The sequence below is a fragment of the Hyperolius riggenbachi genome, chromosome 4, assembly GCF_040937935.1.
Source record: "Hyperolius riggenbachi isolate aHypRig1 chromosome 4, aHypRig1.pri, whole genome shotgun sequence".
Taxonomy (NCBI): Eukaryota; Metazoa; Chordata; class Amphibia; order Anura; family Hyperoliidae; genus Hyperolius; species Hyperolius riggenbachi.
The window spans coordinates 239,020,727-239,046,095 of NC_090649.1; the positions used below are offsets into that span (position 1 = coordinate 239,020,727).

Consider the following 25,369-nt stretch of genomic DNA (forward strand, 5'->3'; position numbering starts at 1 on the left):
TGAAAGCTCAGGTTGTAACTTCAAAATGTATTGTTGAGATAATAATAAAAGAAAGAATTGTTAACTGTAACACAACTGTGGAATTAAAATGTTGCTCTTCTATTTCTCCCAGATGTTGACCCAACACCTTCTGGGATTCCAGGATTAAATCCAACAGCTTCCAGCATTCAAGGATCACCTACAAATGTGGAGGCACAGTTTGCTGAACCATGGATTTGGCTGGACACAAACCTTAGGTACACATCCACACAATTATAAAGTGCTTTGAGATGCATAATTTTCCTCAATGAATGTGATAACCATCCTTAAGACAAAGCAAAACAGGAGACATTATTCTATCTTATTTGGCATCTTATATTTTCACACCTGTTTCAGAGTACAGGGTTGGTTTTAGTTGAAATTGTCCCTAACCCTAAGGCAAAAATTAACATGCCCCCATAGCAGTATTAGATGGAATTTGCCCCCTCAATTTCCCAGATAGTGGTATTAGGGTAGCCTTTCCTCCTCCCTGCCCAACAATGCAGAGTGCACAGCAGATCGTTATATCTCACCTGTAGTCTGCAGGACTTCCTCCACCTCCTTTCTTCTCTAGTTTGCTCCAGCCTCCTATATCTCCCTGCCACCACTCCTACTTTCCCTGGTGCTACATGCTGGTGGGTCACAGGTACAGACATGCCACTGGGAGCAATGGGTACAGGAGTATGCCCTGTGGCAGGGAAAAGGAGAAGCACGCTGGCCAGACATGTGACATAAGATATGAGCTCAGTACTGTGCACTCTGCATTAACTCCCGGGTGCCACCCCTTTGATGGTGACACCTGCTGCGCCCCTAGATAGTTATGCTCTATAAAGGGGGAGACTTGAAGGCTCATCCAAGCTCTGAAGCTCTAGGCAATTGCTCAATATCCCCATGGAAGCACTGGCCCTGCCCCTGTCAGAGCATAATTATAAAAACAAGAGATAATATTTATAAATATTTATGCTGGGTATCTGATATTCAAAGAAATAACTGAGTTTCAAATCATCTTTTTTTTTTGCTTTAGAACACATCGCAGTGCTAATCCAAGTGGTTTCCTTTGTTTTTATGTGCATTACTAATACATCAGTTTCAAAGGGTTCCTAACAAAAAATGCTTGATTGCAGGGTCAGCTAGACTAGTCACTTGTTAAGTTTCAACCATGCAAAAGTAGTAGGAATGCTTTCTGCACATTGCAGCTAATTAGATATACAGTAACTTGGAAACCTCTAACTTTAGAAAGTTGAAGCTGGCTGCTAATTGCAAATATTTCTAATGGCATTAAAGTGGTCTAAACTCTGACATAACATTCAATAAAAGTGCATTTTCCTACTTTTTATTAGCTATACAGTTACCATATTTGCTTTTGTGCACATTTTCCATTTACATTTACAACTCCCCAAAGTTCAGTTTATCTGCTCTGAAAGCTGCCATTGCAATTTATTCAAGCTGCTTTTTATTATATATTAAAATCTTCTTGTGAGCTGTTCTGAACTGTGTGTATGCCTGAAGCAGAGAGAGCTCGTTTTCAGCTGTTACACACAATGTAACAACATTGGAATGTAAACAAAGATAATGTTATCTCCACTCTGGACGTGGATCTTAACCACTTTACCCCCGCCCGTATGGATTTCTCCGTCCCTTTTTCCATCCTTTAACCCCCAGGGACGGAGAAATCCGTACTTTGCGCACTCCCGCCGCTGCCCGCGCTCCCGCTCGTAAACACGCCGCCCGCCGCTAGTAAACACGCCGCCGCCCGCTCGCCCGGAGATCAATGAACGGGAAAATCCATTCCCGTTCGTTGATCTAAGCCCCACAATGATCCGCTGCTCTCCTATGGGCAGCGCGATCATTGTGAGAAAAAACAAAACACTCACAGCCTCCTTGTACTTCCTGCGAGAGTCCGGAAGGACGCTCGCAGGTCGCAATAAACAAAAAGTTACTGTTGCCATCTTGTGGCCAAACAGTAAAACTACACCCTTAGCATTTTTTACATAGAAATAAATTAGTTTTACACTAAAAATTAACTCATTACCTCCCACACTCCCCATTTTTTTTTTTTGTAATTAAAAAAAAATTAAAAAATGTACAATTAAAAAAAATACATAAATAGTTACCTTAGGGACTAAACTTTTTAAATATTTACGTCAAGAGGGTATAACACTGTTACTTTATAAACTATGGGCTTGTAATTAGGGATGGACGCAAAACTGAAAAAAATGCACCTTTATTTCCAAATAAAATATTGGCGCCAAACATTGTGATAGGGACATAATTTAAACGGTTTTATAACCGGGACAAAAGGGCACATACATTTCATGGGTTTTAATTACAGTAGCATGCATTATTTAAAAACTATAATGGCCGGAAACTGAAAAATAATTAATTTTTTTCCCACATTTTTCCTATTTTCCCATTAAAACACATTTAGAATAAAATAATTCTTGGCATAATGTCCCACCTAAAGAAAGCCTAATTGGTGGCGGAAAAAACAAGATATAGTTCATTTCATTGTGATAAGTTATGATAAAGTTATAGACGAATGAATGGATGGAGCGCTGAAAGGTGTAAATTGCTCTGGTGGTCAGGGGGTAAAACCCCTCAGTGGTGAAGTGGTTAAGCTGAAGGAGCTTTCCTGTGCAGGACAAAGTGCTGTGTTTACCTGTTAGAATGCTGTTCTGCTACAATTTTTTTGTGATAGTAAAACTTCTTTAAGGCTGTAAGGTATAGTTTAGCGTAAAGAAGAAATGCTGAGTTTCATACCACTTTAAGCTGCAAAATAACTTGTCTAGCAATGCCACGTTTCTAAAGGTGGCCATACATGGTACAATTTTTCATTTTTTTTCGATTAGATAATTTAGTTTGATTATTCAGTTAGATCAAATATAAAGATTTTTCCACCATGTCCGATCAGATTTTTCTCTAAAAACGAGATATGTTGTTTTTTCCCAAATGCAAACGCAGTGTTTTGGAGGCGATTACGCCTCAATATAAAGTATAGCAAGACAGTAAAATTGCTTTAAAAATTGCTAAACAGAACGATGTTTAAAAGCTGTTCACTTTCAGATTAAAGTGTACAAGAAATATAAAATCACTAAAATCAAATGCTCCAAAATTGCAAGGCATCAGTAGAAAATTGCTAGGCACAAGCCCAGAATTGCTACATTAAATCACTAAAAATGTATTTGCAATTACACTTAGCAAATTTTGGTGTGAACTAGGCCCCACTGTGGGTGCTCATGGGATGCTCTGATGACTCTATGTGCATAACCCCTTTAGCACTCAGCATTATATCTCCCTAAGGTGCGTCATGGACTCCTTCATTGATTTGACACAAATTCAGAATCAGCTTTATTTGCCAAGTTTAACGGTTGTTGCACCCAGAATTGTTTGTGGTACATAGGGCATTGCCAATTGAGCAGTTAGTAGACAGTAATTAACAAGTTAACCAGACAATCATTGCCGAATATGGGTAGACAGACATAAATTCATGGATGTCTGGGTTCAGTGATACTGAGGTTATATTTATCAGTTTTTTTAATTTAATCTAGATCTAGTGAAGTGAAATGGAAGTGGAATTTGTTGCACAATTAAGTGCTATACAGGCATCATCTGACATTATTTTCACTTTCCATAAAAAAAAAAAAAAAAAAATCCCTTGTGCATAAAATTGTTAGGTTTGGAAAAATTACTTGTGAAAATAAATTTGTAAATTGCACTTGTTTCCTCTTAAGTAGATGTCGTGAGCATAGAATTTTCAGTGCACGAACACGAACTTCCGAAAAATGTTCGCACAGGCGAATCTGGCGAACCGCCATAGACTTCAATGGGCAGGCGAATTTTAAAACCTACAAAGACCACAAAAGTGATGGAAAACTTGTTTCAAAGAGTCTAACAGCTGGACAGGGGCATGCCGGAGGGGGATCCATGCCAAAACTCCCACCAAAAATTACAGAGTTGACGCAGAGTCTGGTTTTAATCCCTAAAGGGCAGAAATCACATTATACACAGCTCTAGGTGTCAGTGATCTGTGGAGTGTCTCACACAGAGAATTGCATTAGTACTATCAGAATACAGTGAAATAATAATGTGCTGGAGTGGTTCTGTGCCTGCAACTAAATGAGGCAACAGCAGTAGTGTGTACCCAGCTCTGGGTGTCAGTGGGTGTGGAGTGTCACACAGAAAACAAAACCACAGGAAACCGATGTGCTATCCCTCAAATGGCCTGTTTGCTTTCACAGCTAATGGGGACAAAGACACAGGCCTAGCTAATGCTTTCCCTACCTATCTGCAGCAAGTCTGATCCTGCTCTTACTAACAGTCAGTAGCCAGCAGCGAATTAATCCAATATGGCCACCGAACTGCTCTTTGATGGGGGGGGGGAGGGGGTCCAGGAAGGGGTGCTAGACGATTGGCTGCCATGTAAAATCACAAACTCCGGTCCGCACAACAGCCGGGGTCCCCAGGTCTCTCTCACTAGCTGGGGCCCCCAAACCACCATGCGATAACTAGAGGGAAGTGTGGGCAAGCCCTGGACCTCTCAACTCCAGGGAACTCACCCCCACCACATCTAAACTGAATGCTAACTGCAACAAACACGACTTCCAGCTAGAGCAATCTCCTGCCTTTATCTGGTCAGCAGACGCCAGTCAGCCAATCAGGTGTACTGTTATACACCCTTTGCCTGCTGTACCAAATCTAGCAGGAATTGCATAAATTAGCATTCAGGTGGGAGGCTTCGGTTGGATGCAATCTTAGATCGTTTTACAGGGACGCCCCATGTAGGCACATCTCCCACACGGTCCCCTCCCTAACCACTCACCTGTCAACCACATCCTGGAAGCTGCAAAAAAGAAATGTAAAATTACAAACACTGGTCCGCACGACAGCCGGGGGCCCAGGTCTCTCTCACTAGCTGGGGCCCCCTAAACCACCATGCGATACCTAGAGGGAAGTGTAGGCAAGCCCTGGACCTCTGGTACAGCAGGCAAAGGGTGTATAACAGTACACCTGATGGGCTGCCATGTGTCTGCTGACTGTTAGGTAAGGGGTCAAAATTTAGCTCAATGATGATGTTTAGGGGGGCGAATCAAACACGCCAAATGTTCGCTGTTCGCCGCGAATGCGAACAGCTGATATTCGCGGAGTACTGCTCGCCGGCGAACTGTTTGGGCCATCTCTACTCTTAAAACATGACTTGAAATGTAATGTCACAGCAATGGAACAGTACTACTTTACACAAGCCTAAAATCAAATAAGCTGTTCTTACCTGAAATGAGATTCTGCAAGTGTGTCTGTATAATATTGTATACGTTTTTTTGCTCTCTTTCTTATATTGTAGTTTACAGTAGTTGGCATAACTTCTGAATGTCCCAGGTCAGAGGAATAGCCCAGTTGCTTTATGTGAGATCCCTTATAAGTAGTGATGAGCATGAATTTCACAGAATCATAATTTTGCATCATAATTTGCAATTACAATGCGAACTCGTAAAGCAAAATTCATAATTATATCATTTGTAATTGTAATCAGGAACCATCATTTCACAGTTTCTTGTAACTGTTTGTTAAATGTTGTGCCTACTTTAGCAGTTAATATATGAGCCTCTGATTTTAAAAATACACTGAAAAAATGGTTTTTGAACCATTTTTACTCTGCAGTTTTAAAATCAATTTTCTCAAAAACTGTCTGCAAGGTTGACTTGTTCCCACTATTTTCTCTAACGTATGTACCAATTTTGGTGACAATGGCATGTATGAGGGCTTTGCTATTAACCGCTAAAGTCAGCAAAAAATTACACGAAAATGGAACAAAATTATGAATGGATTATGCAAATCAATTGAATTTCCAAATCATAATTACGTGTGGCTGTAATTTGCAAAATTTTATATTAAATTTGGCATAATCGTAATAAGTAGAGTAAGTAGATTACGCTCAGCACTACTAATAAGTGTGTTTACGTAACCTATTTGTCATGAGGGCAAGTCTGAGGGGATTTCACCAACTTTAACCCACACCAGTACCAGTTCAAAATTTAGAACATTGGCCGTTATAGAGACTGCAATTATATGGAACATGGAACCTAAATACCTTTTTAACCTTTTATGGAATATGAAACCTAAATTCCGTATTTTCTGCCATATAAGATGCACTTTTCTCCCCCAAAAATGGGGAGAAAAAGTCCCTGCGTCTTATACGGCAAAGGCAGGGAATCCCCGACTTACGAAAGCCTGCAGATATGAACCACGACCCACTGCCACATTGGGGATTCCCTGCCTTTGCCTCCTCTCCCTCCACATGCCTGCACTATCTACCTCTAATCAGTTTAGACCCTGTGTGTGCAGCACCATCTGCTAAGTGTCCCCACCCCCTGTGTGCCTCTGCTCCCCCCCGCATTCCTGTCAGACGGGTGTCTACAGTCCTCACAGCGGCATGAATCGGGCAAGCCGCTGCCACTGCAGGCAAAGAAGGGGGTCCAGAACATTGCAGGGGGATAGTGGAGACCAGTAAATTAGAGGGGCATAGCGCAGGCATGCAGGGGGAGTGGAGACACGTGGGGGACACATAGCAGACGGCGCTGCACACACGGGGTCTAAACAGATTAGAGGGGGATAGTGCAGGCACATTGGGGGGGGGGGGCACAGGACACCAGGGTCGAGAAGTGGCACACAAAAGTACATAAGCGAAACATAAGGCACACAGGAAATAGACATAGGGCACACAGAAGGACACAGGGGGTACACAGGAGAAGACATGGGGCACACAGGAGACAGGGGGTACACAGGAGACAGGGGTACACAGGAGCAGACATGGGGCACACAGGAGAGAGACAGGGGGCACACAGAAGGGCACAGGGGGTACACAGAAGACATGAGGCACACAGGAGATAGGGAGTACATAAGAGAAGACATGGGGCACACAGAAAGACAGAGGTACACAGGAGGAGACAAGGACAGATGGAGCACACAGAAGGACACATGGCGCACACTGGAGGATACATGGGTAGACATGGGAGACACAGAAAGACACATGGGGCACACAGTAGAACACATGTGGGAGACATGGGGCACTCAGGAGGACTCATGGGGTACACAGGAGGACACCATTTTGGGGATAACATGTACAAGACGCTCCTGGAATATGGACGCACCAGATTAAAGGGAACCAGAGAGGAACGGGCTGAAAAAAAAAGAACAAGCTTTTATACATACCGGGGGCTTCTTCCAGCCCCATAAGCCTGGATCGCTCCCACGCCGCCATCCTCCGCTTCCTGGAACCGCCGTTACCGGGCCCGTCACTTCCGGCGTACGCGGCCAATTGTCCGCATCACAGGGGCTCCCTCCATACATGTACGCATGCGGCTGCACAGCAGGCAGCCACATGCGTACTTGTATAGAAGGAGCTCCGTGTGATGCGGCGAATCGGCCGCGTCCGCCGGCCGACTGGCCGACTAGCGGCAATGACGGGACCCGGTACCGGCGGATCCAGGCAGCAGAGGACGGCGGCGTGGGAGCGATCCGTGCCTATGGGGCTGGAGGAAGCCCCAGGTATGTATTAAAGCTTCCCCCCAACCTCTCTGGTTCCCTTTAAGTATATATTTTTTTTTCCCTGGTTTTCCCTCTAAACCTAGGTGTGTCTTAATATTCCGGAGCGTCTTACAGAACAGAAAGGTATTTAGGTTGTATTATTTTTATTTCATAACTCCTACTGGTACTTGGTGCTAAGGCACTTAAGTTGTAAACAGGATTAGTATACTGAATGTGATTGTTGTGTATTCTAACCCAAAGTGAATTTGGCTTTAAGTCCATAAAATACTATGGGCACTTTCACATGGATTTGCAGGCACATAACAAAAACCCTGAAAGAATAATATTATTATAAGCAATAGTGATGAATTCTCAGCTTCCATGAAGAAATGTGGTCTGAGAAAGCTATGAATGATCATGACTGGTGATCACCTAAACACTCGGCTATGTCAAATCATAAAAAGCCAACAAATGAACTTGAGGATTTGTTTAATGGGTACAGGAAACAATATCTATATATAATGCATTAAAAACTTACCGGCATGGAATGTGCAGTTGGTTATTTACATTTAACTTATTTAAACATATTTAATGCAACATTATGATCCCACAGCTCAAGAAACACCTTCAGTCTGCCACTATCTGTTCTTGACACTATGACATCATGGTTGGCCAATGCATTCGTTATTTCTGACAAGCATGGATTGGGGTTTACAGAAGAACCAGTTGAGGTGATAAATAACTGTAGAATGATTTTGGAATATGTTATAAGTGAATCCCCTCCCCCTTATTCTTTTACATTGTAAGCTTGCAAGGGCAGGGCTCTCTTCCCCCACTATGTGCCTTGCAATTTGTTATACATGTTATTCATCTTGTTACATTTGTCACTGTAATAACCAGTTCTGTCTTTTGCACTAGCGTCTATATTTGGTGTACACCATTGTCTGTATCATTATGTACCCCAGGTTTATTTCTTACTTTGTACAGCGCCACGGAATATGTTGGCGCTTTATGAATTAATAATAATCCATAAACCATTATCAAACTAATATGGTCACAATAAAAGCAGCCTGTGGTGGTGTATACACCTGTGATAAACTTGATATCACTTTCTGTATACCTGGTATCTTCTGGCGCAAAGCAATTGCAGGTACGATGAAGTGGTGAAATTGCTGTTGTGCTTCTGTGGTAACTCCATGGAGTCACAACTTCCAAATAAACAGTAACACAATGAAAAACAAGATGAAGACAACTGATAGTAAATGATGCAGGCTTACCTAGTGAGCAGAGTCTAGAGAGTCTCCTTGTGTTTACCAGAATACCCTACAAGACATGATGGCCTTGTATCCCTAGCTGGCTTGAAAGTTATGCTGGATGCACACCATGCGTTTCCGCTTTCGATGCGTCCGGCGATACGAGTCGATTCGATTATTTCCGACATGTCCGATTCGCGGTTCGATGGATCGTTAGGTCGATTTGCCATACTTTACATGGCATTCGACCTAAAAATAATCGAAATGCGCTCGGAAATAATCGAATCGACACGTATCGACGGACGCGTGCGACGCAGAAACTTATGGTGTGTATCCAGCATAAGGGTTAGATCTCTATCTATCGATTTATCTATCAATTTTTGTTCAAAACAAATACTAGGTGATAATCTAAAAGTTTAACTTTAGAGTTACGTTAATCCATAAATGTATTAACAGATATATATATATATATATATATATATATATATATATATATATATATATATATATCTTAATTTCCTTAACTTAGCTGTCCTTCCTGCAATTTACAGATCAGTGCACAAAAGAAATAAGTATATTAATAGCGTCTTCTTCTTGACACAAGACTTAAAGGAAACCTGAAAGGAGAGGTATACAGAGGCTGCCATATTTGTTTGCTTTTAAATGCTACCAGTCCTGCATCACTAGTGTCTGAATCACAGACCTAAAACAAACATGTAGCTAATCTAGTCATATTTTTGTCAGGAACCTTTTATCTACATGCTTGTTCAGGGTCTATGGATAATAGTATTAGAGGCAGATGATCAGCAGGACTGCCAGGCAACTGGCATTATTTAAAAGGAAGTAAATATGGCAGCCACCCCTCCCACTTCAGGTTCCCTTTACGCGATAGAAAAAATATCTACTGGAAATGTGCAATTTAAGTAATGTAAACAAGTCAAATACATATAATACAAAGAAATATACCACGTTCAATAAAAGGTACTTACCGGTAGCGAAAATATTGACTCATTATGGCAGAGACAAGATACAACAGGAGAAAGAGAGAATAAAGAGAAAGTGCTACATGAATGAATTTAGCTTAGGGGAATTCATATAATAAAGGATTAGAGACAAGAGCCTAAGCGAATCAGCAATCTTTTGATAAGGTGCAGAAAATAGGTTCAATTACAGTATGTGCTTATGTGCAGAGGGCTGTTTTAAAGGGGAACTTTAGCCTAAACAAACACACTGTCATTAAAGTGGATCTGAGGTGAATGTTTACTCATTGCATAATTGTGTTCCTTTCCAATTGTTTATAGGGCATTCCTCAAGCCAAATACTATTTGTTTTTGTTTTAATACTCTAATTCACTATAAACTAAATAAACCACACCCACAGGTTTTCAGAGAGAGACAGTGATTGCACACATATATGAACATAAGTGTGTGTCTCACATAAGGTGTACACACAAAGCTGTCTTTGTGCAAACATATATACATGTCGTGCACATCAATTTATGCAATTTAATTGTAAAATATGTACATAGTAAATATCTATAGAATATGCAAAATGTAAAAAATTGTATATAAAACACTGGCCAGAGGCATTAGTATATGTGCACCAGATGTAAATTGGTTCGAATAGATGTAATAAAAAATTAATGAATAAAATGAACATGCAAATATAAATATCAAGGGTACATTTACAGTTTACTACTAAAGTGTAAAAACGATAGCTTTACTATAGCTAATCCTAAGCCTTTTCTCACAGTGGACCCTCCCACTACTGATGCTTTACCTTAAAGCGGAATATAACCCTGCATTTCAACTTTGCTCTAAAACATTATTTACAGTATATTATATGCAACCAGCATTTTTTTTTTTTACTAGACCAGCATTGGTAGGGTTACACAGGGCTTTAAAGTCCCTAGAGATTTCTGCAACCGAATCCGAACTTGAGTTAGATACTTTTTGTTTACAAATATGTGTTTATTATGACTCATCTCTCTCACTGAGAAGGAGCTTGGAGGACAGCCAAAGAGATGTATCTATTGATAAACAGTTACACACTAACTAAATAGAATGTAACCATCTGAATGTCTGCACGGAACTTAAAACCTCTGTGTTTAACCCTTCCAATGCTGGTCTAGTAAAAAAAAAATGCTTTTTGCATATAATATGCTGTAAATAATGTTTTAGAGCAAAGTTGAAATGCAGGGTTATATTCCGCTTTAACCCCCCATGCCTAACCTTAACTGTACCCATTATTGCAAGCCCCCCACGCCTAACCTTAACCCTCCCTCCCCCATGCTTAACCTTAACTGCCCCTGCCGCAACCCCCCAATAGCTAACCCTTCCTACCCCATGTCAAACCATAACTATCCCTGCCGCCGCAACCCCTCCCCCTCCAGCTAATCTTAACCCTTCCTCTGCCATGCCTAGCCAAAACTGTCCTTGGCGCCAGTAAAAGAAAATAAAGCAAAAAAACAAAAAAGGCAAAAAAAAGACAAAAAACATATATTTTCTGACACTGCCATAGAGGCCCATTGTAATTACCGTCAAGGAGGGAAAATTTGGGTGCCTGCCTCCTGATATTTAATTACATTTTGCCCTTATGGTCAGGGGCGTAACTAGGCCCCACCGGGCCCCCCTGCAGATTTTCTGAGCGGGCCCCCCCCCCCCCCCGGGGCCCGCTCGCGGCCGTTTTGTGGGTGCTGGAGGGGTGGCAGCATGAGGGGAAAGCCTTGCCCACAGTCGGCGGGGAGAGGGGTAGTTCCCCCCTCTCCCTCACCTCGGGGCTCTCCCCTCTGCGCTCCCCTCCAGCTCGTAAGTGTCTGTGGGGCTGTGGTGGGCAGCGAGCGGCGGGCAGATACATACCTGCTTCCGTGCGTACCATCGGAGACTTCTCCCTCTAGCGGCTGACGTCACTTGTTGACAGAGGTGCCAAGCGTATTTTGGACTCCGTGCTGTGTATTACTCCAGTTGTTTATTGCCTGAGGAAGCGGGATTTTGCCCGTGAAATGCGTCGCAACTTGTCTTTGGAGTATATAAATAAATTATTTATTACTTGAATCGACAGTACCTGTGTCTGTTTTGGGTTGGCTGGTCCACCACCGCATCCCGAACGTTTTAAACGTTTTAGTGACTTTTATCCTACTGGCGCCTCTGTACAGCTCTACACAAACTGAACAGGTGGGTTTTCAGTCTGGATTTAAACACATCTAAGGGAAGGAGCTGTCCTGATCTGCTAAGGTAAGGAGTTCCAAAACGTAAGAGCAGCATGACAAAAGACACTGGGACCAAAAGTTTCCAAGTGGACTCTGGGTATGACTAGATTATTAGAACCTGTGGATCTGAGATTGCAGGGATTGCTACGCTGCTGTAACATTTCTTTCATGTATCCAGGGCCCAGATTATTTAGTGATTTAAATGTCAGTAGGCCGATCTTGAATCGGACCCTCCATTTTATAGGTAGCCAGTGAAGGGAGTGCAGGACTGGCATTATGTGGCAGTGATGGGGTTGGTTGGTTAACAGTCTGGCAGCAGTATTCTGTATCAGCTCTAGGCGGTACAAGTCCTTTTTTGGAAGGCCAGTGTAGAGAGCATTGCAGTAGTCCAGTCGGGATGTGATGAAGGCATGAACTAAGGTTGATAGATCTTCTGGGGGGATGAGGTGCTTGATTTTTGCGCTGCTCTTCAGGTGAAAATGGGATGATTTCACTACAGCAGAGATGTGAGTTCTGAAGTTTAAATCCCCATCAATTATAACACCCAGGCTACTCACATGATCAGAGCTGTGTAGATCCATGCCTCCTATTCTCAGTGGTGAAGACTGCAAGTTAAGTTGTTTTGTTGTCATGCGCTGCCCTCCGATCAGAAGGACTTCAGTTTTGTCTGCATTTAGTTTCAGCCGGTTGTCACTCATCCATTGCTGTAGTTCGCCTAAGCAGGCATTTATAGTTGGATTTGGGTCTGTCACACCAGGCTTGAAGGAAAGATATAGTTTGGTGTCATAGCAGTGGTATGTCAGGCCATGTTTTTGGACTAGTTTTCCAAGTGATAACATGTAAATTGGGAAAAGCAGGGGAGAAAGGATTGAGCCCTGGGGCACCCCAAACTTGATGGTAGAGAGGTTGACAGGAAGGTCCCCATAGACACTTTTTGGGTTCTGCCGCTCAAGAAGGATCGGAACCACTGAAGAACTATGCCATCAATGCCGCAGTATTTCTGTAGCCTGCTTATCAATATGTCATGGTCAACTGTATCAAAGGCTGCAGAAAGGTCTAGCAGTATCAGGATGGAGCACTCTCCTCTGTCTCTTGCCATGAGCAGGTGGTTGCATATTTGGATGAGAGCAGTTTTAGTGCTGTGATGTTTCCTTAAGAAAGACTGGAATGGGTCAGAACTGTTGTTTTGTTGGATTTTGGCTTATAGCTGGAGGTATACAGCTTTTTCAATTAGCTTACCCAGAAAGGGAAGGTTAGAGACAGGTCTGTAGCTGGTCATCGCAACTGGGTCCAGGGAGAGTTTTTTGAGGAGAGGCCTGATGATTGCTTCCTTCAGTAAAGCAGGAAATATCCCTGATTGTAAGGAACAGTTTACAATTTTTAGGAATACCGGTACAAACATGTCGGGGCAGTTCAACATGAATTGTGTTGGGCCAGGATCCAGGTCACAGGTAGTTTGGCGGAGGTGAAGTAGGATGCTTGATGTGACTTCTTCATCAATTTCTTTGAAGTTTGACAAAGGTGTTACGTTGTCTCTGCTAATGGTCTTTGGCTCTATATTGGGTTCAGATGTTGTAAGTTGGATGGCGGACCTTATAGCGGAGACTTTGTGTGAAAAGAAATGGACAAATTGGTCACAGGGATCCTTTGAAGACTGGTTATTAAGTTTCTGACATACCGGTTTGCAGAGTTTATACAATGTGCGGAACAGTTGGGCTGGTTTGTTAACTGCATTTGCAATCTCATGTAAAAGAAAGGATTACTTTTTCTCGGTGATTACCTTTTAGTAGTTCTTCAAGTGGAGGATTAAGGCATGTTTGTCTTCTGGGGGCTGAAATTTGTGCCACAGTCTTTCAAGTTTTCGGCCTTGGCTTTTGTTTTCGGCCTTGTCTTTTCAGCTCTTTTATAGAGTTATCAAACCACTGTGCGTGATGGTGTGGAGTAAGATATTTGGTGCACAGAGGAGCAATGTTCTCAAAGGTGGAGGACACACATTTGTTGTATGTAAACACCAGAGTATCAGGGTCCAAGGTGGAGTCAGTCAATTCATCAAAGCTGAGGTTATCTCGGATATGTTGTGGTGTTAGCCCTATTAAGCGGCGATATTTTATTTGGTTCTTGAACTGGTATTTGACAGCTGGTATTGAGAGGGAGAAGTGGATAGTGTGATGGTTTGACCAGGCAACAGGAATAATTTCCACACTGGCTATTGACAGGCCAGTGTGGAATATCAGGTCCAGAGTGTGACCTTTCTTGTGAGTAGCAGAGCTGATTGCTTGGGAGAAGCCCAATTCATTTATGTCATGAGGTAGCTCTCTTCCTAATTGCGACAAGTGGTCATCCATCCATGTATTGAAATCTCCAAGAACAATCCATCTGGGATGTTCCAGTGTTAGGTTGCACAGGAGATATACAAAAGTTCCTTAATGAAGGCCGAGTCCTTTCCTGGTGGGCGGTAAATTAGCAATATGTTTTTCTCAGCTGAAAGTTGCGCCCCCAAGCATTCAAACGAGTTGGTAGGTCCTACAGTAAGTGGTCTAATTTTCAAAGCTGATCTAAAGCAAAGTGCAACCCCTCCGCCCCTGAGTTCTTTCCTGTTGCAGTGTATCACGGAATGGTTTGTTGTCACGGTGGCCTCCAAGGTGGGGCCAACTGGTTCAGAAAGCCACGTCTCAGTCAGGCAGGCCAGATCAGAAGACTCTATTAGATCGTGTATGATCGCTATTTTGTTGTTTATGGATCTGACATTACAGAGAACTGCCTTGATGGGGCTACCCTGGGAGCTGAGGTCTGTGATTGAGGACTGCAGGAGGAAACAGTCTGTGTGGCTGGATCTGACATTACAGCACAACCCTTAATCCAAAACAGACACAAACATAGAAAGTGTCTTTTTGCCTATGTAATTTTAATGATGAGCATTTAATGTAATTTTTGTTATGTCTTTTTGCAGTTTCAAGTATTTCAGAATGTATCCATCACAGTGAATCTGCCTTACTCAGTAATCAGAGGTGAACTTTTCCTTTTGGAAGTTGTGCTATGCAACCATTTGAGAGAAAACCTGAAGGTACAGTATACAATATTACATCCAGTTTATGTTATGTTAATTTCTCTATACATTTCTCTTTATTTCAATTGAAAAAAGTGAAGGATAAGTGTACAAACAGTTGAGGATAGAATTGTTATATCACAAAGTTGGTGACTAATAAAAGCATGTAAAGAAACAGATATCTGAAGCATGGATATGTAAATATAGAATGAAGGAGAAGATATACATTGTATCCAGACATATATATCAGATGCAATTCTTGTAGATAGTCATCATATTTATACTATAGCATAACTCAAAGGCGAGTATGAAAATTACTCTTGTTCTCTACTGTTTGGGAGGATGGGTAAGGGGTAAAGGTAGGAAGGGAGGAGGGAGTATGTTATGTTAATTTCACTGGATTTATTAATAATGTCACAGTTAGCCTTGACTCACTTTTTATTACATTTGTTGTAGTGATGCTACAGTCATTTGTCGTGCAATTTACACATAAAAATGCAGCATGTGCTACATTTGCATTTGAGAAAAAATCAAATTGAATTAGTAAAAAAAAGGCATCCCAATTCTGTCGTCTTGCCTATGTCCTTGCGATCCGTGAATTCAGTGCCACCCGAATATCTAAGTTAATTGTGGTCAGTGGAAAAGAGCCCTTATAGGCATACATTGAAAATGGCTACAGCCAAAATTTGTTGCAGGGTGAAGCTGAAAGGTGGCTCATTCTGCACCCACTGAAACTGCTAGGTGGCGTTAATGAACCCCTAATTCAGGCTCTGGCTATTGCAGGAGTCATATTATCTAGTTTTTTTCTAAATTATCACCAGCACCCAAATTGGTCAAACTGTAATTCTCATTACAGCCCATGTCGGTGCCCAAATGATTGAAATTAGCTGATTCCCCTTATGGGGCACTATGATGAGGGACTATAAAATTTAAAATCCATATTTACATCTCCATATAAGATGTAACTTAGTCCCAGAGTATTGCTGTCCCTTACAGGAGGCAAGACAGGTTTTGAACTACTCATGGGGGATTTTCAAAAGCACTCCTTGAATGGTAGGGGTACAGCTCAACTGTCAAAATAGTGTACACATGAGTAGGTAGCATAGCTAGCACCTTTGTATAGATCCTTTCCAGGGAGTAAAAACAAAAGAATCTGGAATGCACTACTGAAGTATTCAGCAGTCATAAGTATTTATTTGCACTGCTAAATATTGCAGTAGCACCTTCCAGATTATTTTACCTGGTTATTATTGTTTTATAATATTGTGATCACTATTTTCTGGTTTGCAGCTGATGTTTATATCACTTATTCTATTAGCTTCTGACTTCAGTGCAACACTGATTCACATATCCTTTCCAGGCAGGGCAGGTTCAAGCCACAATGGTGCCCTGGGATGAAATTAACCTGGGGGCCCTCTGGCCCCAGCATATTCATCCTGCAGGGCCTCTGAGCCAGCTGCTGTGCCCCCAGATCTCCCCCAGTGCCCCTGCACTGTTTTTTGTCAGAATAGTAACTCACCTATCCCAGTACTCTGCTGCTCCATCCATCTTCATCCTTGCTGGGTGCCTCTTCCCCACAACTCTGTCCATGTTACTGTGTAATGACTGGTCACGGAGAAGAGGCAGCCAGCAGGGATGAAGACATGGAGAAGTGTGCCGGGATAGGAGAGTAGCTATTCTGGCAAAATGGTGCAGGTGCCCCAGGGGCACAAGTCAGGGAGAGACATGGTGGGCCCTGGGGCAATTGCCCCCTTTACTTCTATGGTAGCGCCGGCCCTGTTTCCAGGGAGTGCTCTCCAAAGAAGTAAAACTTTAAAAATCTCCCAGAAGGAGAGGTACCAATCCAAAACTGTCAGTTCAGCAATGAGAAGAGAATGGCTATATGGGGAACGCATCCACCTGTCCAGGATTATCATGGATGGCACACAAGTGCTGCCTGCCTACTGCAACAGATCCATCAGATCCATTGCAGACTGACATGTGTGAAAGGATCCTATTTATAAATTAATGTCCATTCTCAGCTCACGTGGAGAACACAGCCTTAGGGAACTGATGGCATAGATGAAGGGGAATTTTTCTAGGTAGCCTTTGTAGCTGTTGTATTATTTCAAATGCAGCACCTATATGAAAAAGTAAGGCTAGTGTCACACTGGGGCACTGCATTTCATATCCTGTAAAAGCAGAACTGTAACGGAGGGGAAAAGTCTCATCATGTGTTATGCACGGTGTATTACATACAGTGAATCTTACAATGCATAAAAAGTATGCTTCACTGCAGCAGTAAACACACACGTTGTCCGGTACTGCACAGTATGACTCTTATGTTGTTTCAAAGAATTCCACCACACCACACTGCTGATACTCTGATGTGAAAATCCAATTACTATATAATCACATTGGCCTCAATTCTGGTAGCTATGTAAGGTAAATATTTTTTTGTAGGTAAAATACCTCATGAGGTATTTTCCTCAGTTTTTTAGCAATTCTGAAATATTTTTCTCCATTTCTGAATATGAGGTAAAACATGAGGTAAATGCATAAAGTGAGGTAAAACATTAGGTAAGCAAGCAGTAAAAAAATAATAGTAGTCTTCAATTGTCTTCCATAAGCTAGGATAGTCTTTGGAAAAAAATTTTTTTTTGAGCGGGGAGGTGTATTTGATTATGTAGCAACCTATGAAAAGTATATTTACAGGCATCCCTTATAAAAAAAATCCAGTAAATATTTGGAGTTTTATTTCTACTATTCTTTTCTATTACACGGCCTGAATAGGAACTCCACGTAGGGCTGGTGCACACAAAAAAACGCTAGTGGATCCGCAAACGCTAGCGGTTTTTGAAGAGGTTTTTCAGAGCGATTCTAGGCATGTTTAGAGAGATTTTCTAAACATGCATAGCGTTTTTTGGAGTGTTTTTTGTGTAGCCTTTTTTTATATTTTGTTAGCCGTATCTGAACAGCTACTATAACAACACTTGGAAAACCACTCTGATCTACCGTTTTTCAGAGCGGTTTTCCACTTTCCTATACATTGAGGCAGAAATGCCTCAGAAATCTCAAAAATGATGCAGGACCCGAGTTTGAGTTTGTAGGAAAAACGAGCCGCTCTGGTGTGCACCAGCCCATTGACTAAAATTAGTCAAGCGGTTTTCCCCCAGAAAGTGTTTTAAAAACGCTCAGAACCACTCTTGGTGTGGACCAGCCCTAAAACAGCAATATGAACTCCACAAAAAACTGCAAAATGCATACAAATTGACTTTACCTCCAGGTACCGGCAGGTCTTAAACCGATCAGTAAATTATGTGCTAACATGCCCCCTAATTTCCATGAAAATAGCTATTTTCGGTAAATTACCTCATGAATTACCTCATAATTTACCTCATGAGGTAAAACATGACTAAAACCTACCAGAATTGCTAAATGTCATTACCTCATGAGGTAAAACATGACTAAAACCTACCAAAATTGCTAAATGTCATTACCTCATGAGGTAAATTACCTCACATGAGGTAATTTTGTTTGATAACCCTACCAGAATTGAAGCCAATTTTAAGTTTACTATGCTTTTATATTGTCTGACGCAGCGCAGCATGCCAGCATGGAAGTGTGAAAGTAGCTTCTGACATACTTTGACACACATTGTAAACAATATATGCATTAACATTTGCAGGTTAAAGTATCCTTGGAGAAGAATATGTTGTTTGATATGGGAGAATTAAATAATGGAAGCGCTGAGGCCCAACAGACTCTGGATGTTCCTAGCAAGGAAGAAAAATTGTTCCTGTTCCCAGTTAAACCCAAAAAAGTGGGTACTATCCCAATCACAGTAAAAGCAGTTTCTAACACCACTTCTAACACCGTAACCAGGAACATAGTAGTGAAGGTAAGGAATTGCTCTATATGCTTTTCGGCTGCATCCAGTGTAACTGCAATGAAATTAAAGTACAATTCCAGACTTTTTTTTTCCAACCAGTCTACTTTATTGGTATCTTAGTACCTACTGTATTGTGAAGATTCTCCCTCACATCCTGTTTGTACTGACATTGGTCTCTGGAACGGTATTGACAGGGACGGATTTGTACTCTTTACCACCCAAGGCCACTGCCAGCAGCCACCCCCTTCAGCATAGGTAGTCAGATGACCCTTCCCCCCCACCTCCGGTATAGGTAGCCAAATAACCCTTCCCCCTCCAGTTTAGCCAGATAACCCCTCCCCCTCCTTTCCTCTAGTATAATATGCCGGACCCTTCGCCCCCCTAATATAGCTTGCTGCCCACCCACCCTTGATCCTGTAGTGCCCTAGGCCATGGCCTATGTGGCCTTGGCTTAAATCCAGCTCTGGGTAATGAAGCAATCCTCCAAATGGGACTCAGAAGTAAAAATCTTAGTTTTTTCATTGGAAAGTGCTGAAAGGTTATTTTAAAGAGAAAATGAAAAATTATCTCCTAGGTGCACACTCAGTAGAAAAAAAAATACCTGCATGTGGCCCATAATCTTAATCTTACAACATACTACCTTATTTTTAATTGAATACATAATGCTGGATTTGCATGTCAGAAGATACAAGAAAACACTTATAGTAAAAGTGCACCTCAAACCCCATCCATGCATGTGACCCCTGTAACCACGGCCCTTTTTTACATTATGCAAACTAGTACATCTGTTCCTATTTGATTGTACTCAAAGGACCACTATTGTGGAATTTTTTTTTAAATACATAGGTGCACAAATACATATATGTATATCGAAGAGTAAATTGTACCGTAAATTGCTTTTTTTCTTCCTATGAAGCTATCTCTTACAGTAGGTATAATCAAACTGACAGTTCTCAAAGTTTCCTTCTTTTTAAAAGCAATCCCTGGCAAGGATCTGTGCAAAGATGCCGGCCAGCCTACTGGTATGCACACTATTCTGGCAGTTCTGTACTACTGCCTCCCAGGGAATGGTTTTGAAAATACATGTAAACAAATTCATTTGAATCCCCAATGAAGAGTCATTCTTGTCCAAGACTGTCAGAGCTGTCAGATTAATACCAGGCAGTAGGCACTATAAGTAACAAATACACTGGAAAAAAGAAGTTTACAGTACATTTTATTCTGGAACAAGTGTACTTTTCACATGCATGCATATACATGTTGTTTTTAACTTTATAAGCTTTTACAATAGTGATCCTTTAAATGGCATCTGATGTGAGAGGGCTATGGATGCTGCGACAATAGAAGCATTTAACAGTGTGGAAAAGAACCATTGCTCACTGCTGTATTAAAAGTATGAACCATATAAAAAATATGAACCATTTTAGGTATAAGAAAGTCTCCCGAGCTTTTATAGTATTAGCTAACTACACCATCGGGTCCAGGCATCTAATTATTTGGAAAAGACTTTGCAATTTCTTACCAAAAAAAAAGTTTATTACTTCTACCAGACCAGTAGAAGAAATTTTAGGCAAATTCAATTCTTCAAGAATTATTTTCATACGTTGATGGTTGATTAATTGAATTATAATCACCCAAATTATACAAAGACGTATAAATATTCACTAACTTTGTCTGCAAAATGTTGGGGATTATATATTTTTTATTTAGCAATAGAGTTAATAATATGTGGTATTCTAGCATTTATTCTCTGGCCTTTGATTCTTTGAGCCAATAATGCTCCAGACCTATTATTCTGGCTCTAATCTACCTAAGATGAAGCCTATACCTTTCAAGTCCTGTCAACAATTAAATCATTCTTCCTTATACATCTGTAGTGGATTTGACTTATGAAGCAATTCTAGTCTGTTTTAATCCTTTGTAGAAGAGAATTAACCTTGTCTGTTCCTGCTTTTTTGTTCCTTGCACATAGTTCAATCATTAACTTACATAAGCTTTATAAGCATTCCATATTATAAAGTTATCATCCACTAATCCATCATTGAATTTGATATTTTTTTTTTAGTTTATCTGCATTTTATTGATTGAGTGAAGTTTTAAGGAGCATATTAGTATTCATTCAATAGGTAAGGAACTTACCAGAAGAGCCAATGTCTTGGAACTCAAATTCTATGGGCGAACATAGTAGGAGAAATAGCCACTTTCACTACTTCCTGACACCGGGAGCAAAATACAATTTTGCAGTCCATAGACTGTAAAAGGAGAAGATCCACTTACCACTGCTGTTCCATAAAAAGTCCAATCTGTACCGTCCAAAAACGGACAATCAGCATAAGAAAAAGCTCATAAAGCTCATGCGTATCGGAGTGAATATGTCTCTTTAGTCACGGTGGCATAGTGGTTAGCTCTCTCGCCTTGCAGCGCTGGGTCCCTGGTTCGAATCCCAGCCAGGGCACTATCTGCAAAGAGTTTGTATGTTCTCTCCGTGTCTGCGTGGGTTTCCTCCGGGCACTCCGGTTTCCTCCCACATTCCAAAAACATACGGATAAGTTAATTGGCTCCCCCTAAAATTGGCCCTAGACCACAGTACTTACACTACATAATATAGACATATGGCAATGGTAGGGATTAGATTGTGAGCTCCTTTGAGGGACAGTTAGTGACAAGATATATATATATACTGTACAGCGCTGCGTAATATGTCGGCGCTATATAAATACTAAATAATAATAATAATAATAATAATACCGGTGAGCTTTTTCTTACGCTGATTGTCCGTACTTATACAATAGAGATTGGACCTTTTATGGAACATTGGTGAGTAGATCTTCTCCTTTTATAGTAGCACATTTTCTGATGGTATCATTGTAATAAATATGATAACCTTAAAATGTACATTATTTCAGGATAAATATATACTGTAGGAGGTCAACTTGACTTGCATTGTACCCAGCTAGAGGAATGACTCTGTAGCTAGCTGTATATCACAAGTAGCAAAAACTTGTAACTGCTGCACAATGCAAATCAGCTTCAGTCACCTGTGTGCCAAAGCCCTAAGGTTTTGTAAAATAAGAAATTAGTGTTGTTTGTTTAGTTATTATGAGCTTTATTATGCTAAGCGTTCTCGCATCTATTTCTGCAAATTTTATCTGCCTTATAAACTGCAAATATTATTTTGTTTGGCTTTCTTTAGGCAGAAGGATTGAGGAAGACATATTCACAGTCTACACTTTTTGACTTAACTACCCTGGGCCCCAATCTCCCACTATCAAAGACTTTATCGTTCACATTCCCACCTGATGTGGTGGAGGGCAGTGAAGAAGCCTATATAAATATCATTGGTAAGAATTTCTTTTATTGAATATTTATATCATCATTTCAGTGTACTTCAGAATATATCATGAATGTTGCAAGTTACTTCATCTAAGGCCTCTCTTCCACAGTTGGCTGAATTGCCACAAACACCTTCTGGCTGCAATTACATGCAGCTGAATGGAAGTGCTTGGTGGTAACACTCATGTCATATTTGATACTAGTGACCTTAGCCCGTTTAAAAACAGGCTAGGTATGTCAGCGCCAGTGGCATACCTAGGGCATTTGGCACCCGGTGCTGGGTATTAAGACCCCCCCCCCAAAAAAAAAGGCGTGGCCACAACCTGCAGCGTGCAAAAAATGGGCGTGATCATGATCAGATGAGGGCGGAGCTAACTGTAATTTAAAGTATTAGCTAGTATAGTTGCCCCAGTATAGCTAGTATAGTTGCCCCCAGTATAGCTAGTGTTGGTGCCTCCAGTATAGCTAGTATAGTTGCCCCCAGTATAGCTGCCCCCGGTGAAGCTAGTATAGTTGCCCCCAGTATAGCTAGTATAGTTGCCCCCTGTTAAGCTTGGAGGTGTATTCTCCACAGTCAGCATGCAACACATAAGCTGACATGAAGGAGGTACACACACCAGCACAAGGACTCAGGATATCCCCAGTTCAGTGGAGGAGAGGACTGACTCCAACAGGAGATTGTGGTGCACAGAGCCGGTGCAGATCCGAACAGCCACAAACAATACTTTCGTGATAACGTCTCAGCGCAAAGTAGCGCTGAGCGCATAAACCAGGACTGAGAAGATCAGGACAGGTAGACAGAAGGAACGCTTGGTTAACTAGCCACTACTTAGTGACAGCAAGCGTCCACAACAAGACAGACTGGAATGAGGCAGCCAATGCGTTGCAGCGATGGCGTGCCTCACAAAGACAGGACAGGATAGTCAGGAAATAGGAAGATCCAGATAGATGAATGTAACACAGACAAATAAACAATAAGTATGTTTTCCTAGCGTATTACAATTACAGCTATCAATGAAACTATTTGTAACGTCTGACTAACATATGTATATATCGGCAATGAACCGATATATGACATAAGCAGGAACACTGACTAGGACTGGAGCAATACAGGGAACAGGACTCAGAAGGATTCGCTATCTCTTCGCAGAGATGAACGCAATCCACAAACAGAACCAGGAGTAGGATACTAACTCAGCACTGGTGATCACGATACGCACAAACTACCAAGACGTGCTGGAAAACTGACTAACTGAACACAGGATATAAACAGTTCGTGTACGTATATATCAGCGTCACTGATGTATCAACGTAACACGAATACAAGGAAAATAATAAACGTGCTGGTATGCATATATATTGGCAATGAACCAATATATGATGCAAGACCAGCAAAGTATCTTTAGAACAAGAAACACGGTCTGGGGCTGAAGCAACAGCAAGACTAGCTACACTGAAACTATGATAGCCCGAGGAAACCCTGCAGGAAGCAGATCTTTATACTGAGGTCATCCAATGGGAGCAGACATGCAGATTCCCACACAGGTGAATGATAATCAGTCACAAGCTGACAGCAGGGAAAGGCAGACAAAGCTATGCAGCTTGCATGGAAAGAGATCAGAACTGCCCTAGCAGCAGCACTACTACTGCCAGCAATACCTGCTGCAGCAGCGATCATGACACCCCCAGTATAGCTAGTATAGTTGCCCCCAGTATAGCTAGTTTAGTTGCCCCAAGTATAGCTAGTTTAGTTGCCCCAGTATAACTAGTTTAGTTGCCTCCAGTATAGCTAGTTTAGTTGCCCCCAGTATAGCTAGCTAGTTTATTTGCCCCCAGTAAAGCTAGTATAGTTGCCCCCAGTATAGTTGCCCCCCAATATAGCTAGTATAGTTGCCCCCAGTATAGCTAGTTTAGTTGCCCCAGTATAGCTAGTTTAGTTGCCCCCAGTATAGCTAGTATAGTTGCCCCCAGTATAGCTAGTATAGTTGCCCCCAGTAAAGCTAGTATAGTTGCCCCAGTAAAGCTAGTATAGTTTCCCCAGTATAGCTAGTTTAGTTGCCCCCAGTATAGCTAGTTTAGTTGCCCCCAGTATAGCTAGTATAGTTGCCCCCAGTATAGCTAGTTTAGTTGCCCCAGTATAGCTAGTTTAGTTGCCCCCAGTATAGCTAGTTTAGTTGCCCCCAGTATAGCTAGTTTAGTTGCCCCCAGTATAGCTAGTTTAGTTGCCCCCAGTATATCTAGTATAGTTGCCCCCAGTATAGCTAGTGTAGTTGCCTCCAGTATAGCTAGTATAGTTGCCCCAACAATAGCTAGTATAGTTGCCCCCAGTATAGCTAGTATAGTTGCCCCAAGAATAGCTAGTATAGTTGCCCCCACTCCCCAGTATAGTTGCCCCCACTCCCCAGTATAGTTGCCCCAGTAGTATAGTTGCCCCTGGTATGGGGGAAGCTTGAAAGGAGGGGTGGCGGGGAGGGGGGCCAGACCCCCCACCTCCCTCACCTGGGTCCCCTCCTTCTGACGCTTCCCCCCTCCTAATTAGCAGCAGCTTTAGATAAGCGGGCAGGAGCGGGCGGAGAGGACTTACCTGCTTTCTGGCGATGGCGCACAGCGTCATCCTCACGTGATGCTGGTCTCCGACTTCTCTGTCACTCACTGCGCTTCCGCTAATCAGGAAGCACAGTGGGCGGTGGAGAAGGCGGAGAGCAGTGTCACGTGAGGATGACGCTGTGCGCTATCGCCTGGAATGCAGTAAGCAGGTGAGTAAGTCCTCTCTGCCCCCTCTTGCCCGCTTATCTACAGCTGCTGTTAATTAGGAGGGGTGAAGCGCCAGAAGGAGGGGACCCAGGTGAGGGAGGTGGGGCGTCTGCCCTCCCCCTCCCCGCCGCTTTCCCCACCACCCCTCCATTCTGTGTTGCTTTCCCCTCCTGCACAGGCCTCTGTGGGAGGCCTTGATGGAACCCCCTGGGGCACCCGACACCCGGAGCGGGGCGCCTCTTGCCGCCCTATGGTAGGAATGCCACTGGTCAGCGCTTGCAGTCGCGCCGGCCACGTGTACGCGCCCGCACCCACCCGCCACACACGCACCAGCCATGTGCGCACCTGCCCGCACACACACACAC

At 42.2% G+C, this 25,369-nt stretch overlaps 1 protein-coding gene across 1 annotated transcript in view; it reads left to right on the forward strand.

Annotated features, from left to right (window-relative positions):
- Positions 1–25,369, forward strand: part of LOC137571816 (CD109 antigen-like) — a 99,515-nt gene that overhangs the window by 21,912 nt on the left and 52,234 nt on the right. Inside the window, exons 8-12 of the mRNA XM_068281494.1 lie at positions 113–236; positions 8,153–8,270; positions 14,951–15,064; positions 18,714–18,926; positions 22,111–22,258. Coding sequence (XP_068137595.1) covers positions 113–236; positions 8,153–8,270; positions 14,951–15,064; positions 18,714–18,926; positions 22,111–22,258 — 717 coding nt within the window. The remainder of the gene's footprint in view (positions 1–112; positions 237–8,152; positions 8,271–14,950; positions 15,065–18,713; positions 18,927–22,110; positions 22,259–25,369) is intronic.